Consider the following 8,617-nt stretch of genomic DNA (forward strand, 5'->3'; position numbering starts at 1 on the left):
GTATGACTTTCAATTAGTCAAAATCTTCTCCCACTTCCCCGTACCAAAAACGAAATGCATTTGTTAGATTTCAGAACAAAAATGAGAGAGAGAGAGAGAGAGAGAGAGAGAGAGAGAGAGAGAGAGAAAAGGAGAAGAGCTAACCTGGCTAGCCTCGCTGTCGCCGGTCGCCATTGAACCAGGTAAGATGGAGTCTTTCACCAAGGGTTGATGGAGATTAATAGAAAGAAAGGGGGAAGGGCTGAGAGAAAGATGAAGGTTTTAATCTAGGTTTCAGGATTTTCGGGTCGGGTTATTGCAAAACGAGATTATAAATTGCCTATTTTCTATCAACCGTTGGAATAATAACATGGCATGTGTCTATATCCTAGGTGGTGCTGGACGCTCCAGCTCCCGCCATTGCAGGACAGGAGCCAAAACCTTTTGGGATATAAAATGAGAGGTGGACATTCAGGCATCGAAAGAAAGATTGCACACTAAAATTTTCTTTTTTTTTTGGTAATACGAAATTTACTGCAAAAGAGAGTAGGAGGAAGCCATAGCTTCCTGATTACATAAGTCCAGGAGCCAAGGATTGGAAGTAGGCCAAACAATCTTCCCTGCCAAAGAGAGGGCCTTCCTAGCTAGAGAATCGGCAACACAGTTTGCCTCCCTAGGGATCCAACAAGTGGATAAAACACTTAGATGGGCCATCAAAACCCGAATATCTTCCACAATAACTGCTATACATGAGGGGGAGGTGGAGTTGGCATTGTTAAGCAGAGCAACCAGTTTTGAGTTGTCGCATTCCACCAAGAAGTGGGATAGTCCAGCCTCCCCAGCCGAGATGAGGCCTACCCGTAGAGCTAATGCTTCCCCTACCAGAACATTGTTGAAACAAGCTGGAATTGAGGCAGCCAAAACTGGAGCAGCAGACGAGTCACGAATGACCAAGCCTAGACCCCCTTGTGAAGTTTGAACAGTGCAGGTAGCATCGCAGTTCAACTTCAAAAACCCAGAGAGTGGCGGCACCCAATTCTGTCTAGGAGTAGGCGTGTGGCAAGGCTGAACAGTATCACTGGTCACATCCGTAAACTCAATATAAGCGTGCTGGACTCGAAGGAAAACATCAATGGGAGACCCCATCTTTTAATTGAAGAGGACGTCATTTCGAGCCAACCAAAGATGCCACATGATGAAGGATGCAAGACTGAGCACCTCGATCCCTTTAGCCTTACTAGGAAAACCGAATTGACTCCATTGTCCGAGAAAATTGGGGAGAGTTGGAGTAACATTAGCAGGTACCATGAATGACAAGTTACTTCCAAACCAACAGGCCCTGGCGAAAGGGCAATCGAATAGTACGTGATCAATGGATTCCATAGCCACCCCGCGTCTACTGCAAGCAGGATCCACCCAAATTTGTCTCTTCATGAGGTTCTCTCCTGACGCAATGCCTTGTGCACAGGCCTTCCATAAGAAAGATCTTATCTTAGGAAGGGTCTTGCAAGACCAAATACGTTTCCATGTAGAAGAAGGGATTTGATCCCAACTATGGCTAGTTGAAGACGAAGCTTCAGTGGACTGTTGCTAATCCTAAAGGTTTGAAAGTAAGTGGTAAGCTGATTTGACTGTAAATATTCCCTTATTGTCTCCTCCCCTGATCATCCTATCATCTTGGGGGAAGAGAGGGAGAGTATCTGCTGAATTGCTGCACATTCCACAGGAGAGAACAATTGCGTCAGGTGATCCAGCCTCCAAGAATGGTTGGCCTGGTCAATCAACTCACTTACAACATTGAAGGGGCATCCAACCGGTTTAGGGCTTTGTATCTGAAACTTGGGCAGGTTGGGAACCCAATTCGAATCCCAGATACCAATATCGTTGCCCCGGCCCACACGCCAAACTAATCCATCCTTCAACACCTTCTGACCCATTAGCAAGCTTCTCCAGGCCCACGAAGGCCGATTACCATTAGCAGCCTCAAAAAAGCCCCTATTGGGGAAGTAGACAGCCTTCATGAATTTGGCCCATAAAGAATCTGGTGTTTGCCAAAGGTGCCAGTCCACTTTTGCCAATAAAGCACAGTTGTGAAGGATTAGGTCTCAAAAACCCAACCCACCCTTTTCTTTGGACCAGCATAGCCGAGTCCAAAACACCCAATGAGTTTTCTTTTCACTCCCATTCTATCCCCAGTAGAAGTTGGAGATTGACTGTCGAATTTGGTTATGATGAGAGGCCTGAAGGGTAAAATGGGAAGCCGCGTATGTAGACATGGAGCATACCACAGACTTAATTAAAACCTCACGGCCTGCCTGAGATAGGAGCCTATTTTTCCAACACTAAACCTTATTTGAAACCCTTCCACTGATATCCTTAAATAACTCAGACTTGGAGATTCCAAAGTCAGAGGGGAGGCCCAAATACATAGATGGGCCTGAACCATACTTGACCTTAAGCGCCCTAGAAAACCAACATTTAAGTCTCACCGGTGTGTTTAGGCTGAAACAAATATTGGACTTAGTCAAGTTGATGTCTTGGCCACTAGCTCCACAGTGAATGTCAAGGCACTCCTTGAGATACTTGACATCAGACATCCTAACTTGTGAGAAGAGCAAACAATCGTCTGCAAATAGGAGATGGGAGATTGGTGGAGCTCTATTATGGACCCGGATTCCATGCACAAGTTGTTGGTGTTCCGCCCTCCCAATGACTGAGCTAAGGACCTGGGAACACAGAATAAACAAGAAGGGGGATAGGGGGTCTCCTTGGCATATTCCCCTAGAAGGGGAGAAGGAGCCTTTCTCTACCCCATTAACAAGCAAAATATATGAAACTATAGAAATACATTCTAGAATAAGGTGTACCCATTGAGTACAAAAACCCATTTTAGCTAAAGTAGCCCGGATAAAAGGCCATTCCAACCTATCATATGCCTTGCGCATATCGAACTTAAGACCAAGGAATTTTCTTTTACCTTTCTTTTGTTGCTTGATGTAATGAAACAATTCATGTGCTATAAAGATATTATCAGAAATCAAGCGATCTGGAACAAAGGCTGATTGGAATGGGGAAATAATACCTTGCAATGCATCTTTCAACCAATCCATGAAAATCTTAGAGATCACCTTAATGGCCACTCCGCATAAGCTGATTGGTCAAAACTGTTCTGCCATTTCTGGATTTGCAACCTTCGGAATCAAGCAAATATAGGTGCGATTAACCTCCCTGGGTAGTCTACCAGTTGAGAAGAAATCCGAGATAAGCTGGAATAAGTCCTCCTTCGTGATGTCCCAGCACTTCTGGAAGAATAAGGGGGGAAACCCATCTGGGCCTGAGGACTTGAGAGGGCCCATATCAGACAGGGCCCCCATAATCTCATCCATAGAAGGCATTGCACAAAGCGAAGCATTAATATTGGAGGAAATAACAGGCTGAATGGTGTCCAAAGCCCGAATGAGATGATCCCTATTAATCCATTGGGTAGTGACAGCTTCTGAAAAATGACTTAGTAAGATGGTAGCCACCTCATCAATTGATTGAGACCATTGACCAACAGGAGATTTAAGCTTGAGAATCTGATTATGATGTCGCCTTGTAACCATAGATGCGTGAAAAAAGCTAGAGTTTCTGTCTCCAGTCTTTAACCAATCAATATGAGATTTTTGGTGCCAATGAGTCTCTTCCCGATCCAATTCTTCCTCCAATAGTTGCCGAATACGATCCTCTTCTTGTTGACAATGAGAACCTGGTGGAAGACCCTGTATACGCTCCAATTGTGACCTAAGATCCTAGATCTTGACTTGGATATTCCCAAAAACATCCTTGTTCCACTGCTACAATGCTCTTCGACAGGATATAGTCTTCTGGGAGAAAGGATGATCATACGAACAGGATAGGGGAGAGTTCCAGGAACGTTGAATGACATCCTTGCATCCATCATGTCACATCCACATTGCCTCAAAATGGAATGGGCGATGACATTTCAGGGGAATACCAACAGTGTCCACCACGAGAGGATTATGATAAGAAGAAATAGCAGGCCGTATAATGATAGTAGTGTTATCAAACTTAGTTCACCACGCTGCATTTGCTAAAGCTCTGTCCAGTTTAATCCGAATATTAGTAGACCCATACTGGCGGTTGTTCCAAGTGAACATTGGTCCCTTTGACCCGAGGTCCATCAGACCACACCTGTTAGTCATATTCCTAAACAGATCCATGTCTCTCTCTCCAAGACGATTGCCTCCAACCTTCTTGTGCCAACCGAGAAAAGAGTTGAAGTCTCCTACACAAAGCCAAGGTTCAGTACGATTGGCGCCAAAGGATATGATTTGATCCCACACTGCCTCCCTTCAGCTTCTAACCGGGTCACCATAGATACAAGATAACCAGAAACATCCCTGAGTAGAAACAATCTTGCAGTCGATGATCCTATCAGTCGAGGTAGTAACATGAATCTGTATATGATCATTCCAAAATAATGCTAAGCCTCCTGCTGTACCATTAGCGGCAACACTAACAAACTTATCAAAATTCAATCTACGTTTCATGAGGGAAATTTTATCATCTTGGTACTTGGTTTCAGTGAGGAAGAGGTTGTCAGGTCTTTCCTGTTTGGACAAGTGCTTCAGGGCTCTAATTGACCGAGGGTTCCCTGTCCCTTGGCAGTTTCAACTGATCACTTTTATGGCGACCCGTGGGGCTGATAAACCCCAGTCTCCATGGGTCCAGCGGCTAAAAAAGGCATGGCATGAATAATAGACGTATCTGTCGTATCCTCCCCAGATTGAAGAGCCTCCAGACACTTCTTCCCCAGACGAGCTCTCTTTGCTTTGCTTGTCATCCTCGATGGTTTAGCAACATGAAGTACCGTAAGATTCTTGGGTTGAGTACTGGCACGTTATCCTCTGGTTAGATGGTTGGACTTGGCCATAGGTTGTGATGGAGGCATGGGTTGCAGTGCAGGGGATGGTGAACCTATGGTAGGTGGTTGTGACAGGCTGGTAAGGGAAACTGTCATGGGTGGGGGAGGGGTCACTGGGCTAGAGGCTTGAGGAGGTAAGTGCGCAAGGGAATTGTCCTCTAAAACTGGTCTGCTGATTGGAGAGTGGGTAATGGGCTGAGGGGTACAAAGGGTAATAACAGGCTGATGATGGATATCTGGTACTGAGAACTGATTGTTAATAGACTGAGTAGTGAAAGAGGGTAAGGATGAGTGTGGAATAAAATACCATGCCACATGATCCGAGGCGCCAGGTGTAGGTAACCCTGGTGTAGACAGGTCCAGCTGCTGCATGGAGTGGTGGCTAACTAAGGATATGCCAGCCATATGCTGGAAAAGCGACAAGACTGCCAATGAGTGTTTCGGACATTTATGTAGGTAATCCTGAATAGTGGGTGGGAGGAATATCTGATTGGACGTGGACAAGTTGGAGAAGGATGATGGGGAAGGCAAGTTGGAGGAAGGAGTATTAACCGAGGTACGAGGTGATGGCGAGGATGATGAATCATTGGAGGGAATGATGGAGGGGGACCACAGATCCGACGATTTACCCGTCTTAGGGGGGACAACAGTACTACCAAGATGTGCTTCTGTCTGTGAGCCAGCTGCGGTACTGACACCTGACCTGCCCTGTAGCTACAGAGGAGGAGCAGAGCACATGGCATCCTACCAAGGGGTCGTCTGCTATGTGTAACAGTGGTGTTGCCTTCATCGGCGCCGGGGGTTGGAGTTGTCGTGCTTCTCATACTCTACTGCCTTTCCTCATCCCCACTCAACTTTAAGTCGTCATCATCCACGGTGCAGAATAGTATCCTGGCCTTGCGAATCAACCTATCGTCTGGGGGTGGTACTCTCATCTCCTGATGACACTTCGCCCTTGGTAAATCTGGGCACATTTGAGAGTGGCTGCAACCATGGAGTTGGCGATGCTGAGTGAAGTCTTCGAACATCCTGGTGCAGCATTTATCATCATGACCCAGTAGACCACAGTAATAGCAAGACAAAGGGAGCTTCTCGTAGCGGACCTGCACATCAAGGGTACTACCCTGGTGTCGTTTAACATATATCAAAGTCCTGAGCGGGGCCTTGATGTTGAGTCTAACGTGTGCCCTGATATAGTGAACCCTATTGCCAAACTGGGTACCATCTATGAGCATAACTCTTATGGGATTCCCCATCTTCTCAACTAACCATAAAACAATAGAAGGATCCATAAGCTCCAGTGGAAGAGAGAGTAACTGAATCCATACCTCCCATGTGGTAAACTCCCATTGTTGAGCGGCATTCCAAGGTTCCAACAGGAGTAAATTGCCAGCAACCGTCTAGGGCCCCTCTAGTAAAACATTATCTCTATCCATCGAGTGATGGAACTGGAAGAGAAATCTCCTATCAACTAAGGGAGAGACATCCACTTGGTAACGTGGGTTCCAGGCCGCTATCAAACCCTCTGAGACCGCTTGCCGACGAAATGGACGTCCCTCCATAATACATCCCGCTAGGGTGTTTCCCCATAGTTTCGCCAGTCAAACTTCATTGGCGGCATCAAGGGTGACATCATCATCTGAACCCATGAAAGAATCTTCTGAGAGAGTGTCCTCCTCGGGAAGGGAGGGATTAGGAGAGGACATGGAAGCAGGGTATCCAGTGTGGGATGCTAGAGGCACCAAAATCCCTGGAAGGGGAGGATCCAGGTTGCCATCCACCGACATTAGGTCAAGAAAGAAAGAAACAGTAGACCAACAAATAGGAAAGAGAAAAACAGGGACCAAGTCCAGGCTAAGGCCAAGGAGAGTTCTGGGGGAAACGGAGGAAAGGATCATAGCAAATACTCAAACAGAAACACTATAGCCCCGAACATTTCTAAACAGTAGTGGGCGAACAGCAAAACCGTTGTAAGAAGATGACGGAGGAGAGGGAGTAGGGAGTTCAGGAGAAAATCACCGTCGAAGGGGGCCATCACGCTCACGGCGGAAGGAAATCACGCTCTCACGGCGGATCAGATGATGCTTTCATTGACCAATCGGATTAAATGTGTACTATTCATAGCCAAAACTTTGAGAAAGATCTTTCAATACAATTGGGTATAGATTAATATCCGACAGCCTACCAATTTAATTTTTGACGAAAAGACCTACCAATTTAATAGTTAGGAGGAATGAAAGCTATGCTTTGGCTTACAACTGCCTTTCCTTTGGAATCAAAAGCACAGTAGCACACCCTAAACATGACCAATAAATAATCTCTGAATCAGTTTCTTCCTTGCAGTAACATCAGCCATTGATGACCATATCCCCAGCTGCCTTTAATAAGGAAAAAGATGGGTTCAATGCCATCTAAAGTCTCTGCAACTATTTATAGCACTACTTACTCTTTCATGTTTGCTCACACACTTGATCATCTACACAAAGGAGAGTAGAGGCCTTTTACAATATCTTCTTTTGTTTTCCATTTCCCAAAAGATAGAGAGAGTGAGTGTAGTGGATCAACTCCTCAGGAATCGGGAGACTATGGAGAGTCGTCGTATGAGTTCAAGACTGTACAAAGCAGCCGCAGCAGGAAATTTTCTTTGTCTATTATCAGAAACAGTTTCCGAGGAGAGGCTTAGAAGCGATCTCCTCTGTCTGACCCACGAGGAAAGCAATTGCCTGCACATTGCAGCGATGTTTGGACGTGAAGAGTTCGTGCGGAATGTTGCTAGTCTTTGCTCTTCCCTTCTATATCGGCAAAACGTGAGAGGAGACAACCCACTTCGTGTCGCTGCCAGGGCTGGTCACCTAGGCGTCGTAAAACTCCTTACTGATTCCTTCCGGGAGCTCCAGCGACCTCCTCCTCAAAGTATTGAAAGGGGTCGAAATAGAGAAACACCCGGACAAGGAAACGAGGAGAACAACAGCACAGACCTTGCTGATTCCGTCCAACCTCCTCAAACTCCTCAGAGTCAAAGCACTGGAGGTAATAGTGGAACTGCAGGAGAAGATGATATAATTTCAGAGAAGTCTCTAAGAGAAGCTGAGGAAGGGGAAAGGCCTTCACTTCCAATATTGGGGACTCCAAGTTCTCAAAGTGAAAGTACTACAGGAGATATGGTAGTCAAGATAACATCATCAGAATGGCCTTCACTGCCAATATGGAGAACTCAAAACCATGATGGCAACACAGCTCTTCACGAAGCGTTACGGCGCAAACACGGGAATGTGGCGTTCAACCTACTGGATCTAGACGGTAAAATGGTCGTCCTCATTGTCAACTCAAAAACTGAGAGTCCGTTGTACCTGGCTGCGGAAGCCGGGTTTGCCCATGTTGTAAGTTGTAACAAAGATACTTAAAGCAGGAGGGGGGAGCAACGCTGTTGGCCCGATGGGTCAGACTGCCTTACATGCCGCAGTTTTCTCCGAGAGCGCAGGTATGTAATTATGTATGAATGTTTAAAACTCCGATTAAGAAAGTGTGAATTCTCAATGATCCCCCAAGGCCTCTTCATCCTCTTCAGTTACTTTTTTTTTTTTTCGGTTTTTTGATAAGTATCCTCTTCAGTTACTTGAAAGTATCTGTGAGAAACAAAACAGAGGTCTTTCTTTTCAAGTCGGATCGTCTGTTACAGTCTGCCCATGCGGTCTTCGTGCGGCCTCACAC

General features: G+C 45.9%; 1 protein-coding gene across 1 annotated transcript; it reads left to right on the forward strand.

Moving 5' to 3' along the window:
* The first annotated feature begins 7,491 nt into the window (after positions 1-7,491).
* Positions 7,492-8,310, forward strand: LOC122638902. Its single transcript, XM_043831754.1, has one exon. It carries the CDS (start codon positions 7,492-7,494, stop codon positions 8,308-8,310), a length of 819 nt encoding a protein of 272 aa, XP_043687689.1.
* The last annotated feature ends 307 nt before the right edge of the window (positions 8,311-8,617 follow it).

Source organism: Telopea speciosissima, chromosome 9 (assembly GCF_018873765.1).
Source record: "Telopea speciosissima isolate NSW1024214 ecotype Mountain lineage chromosome 9, Tspe_v1, whole genome shotgun sequence".
NCBI classification, from domain to species: Eukaryota; Viridiplantae; Streptophyta; class Magnoliopsida; order Proteales; family Proteaceae; genus Telopea; species Telopea speciosissima.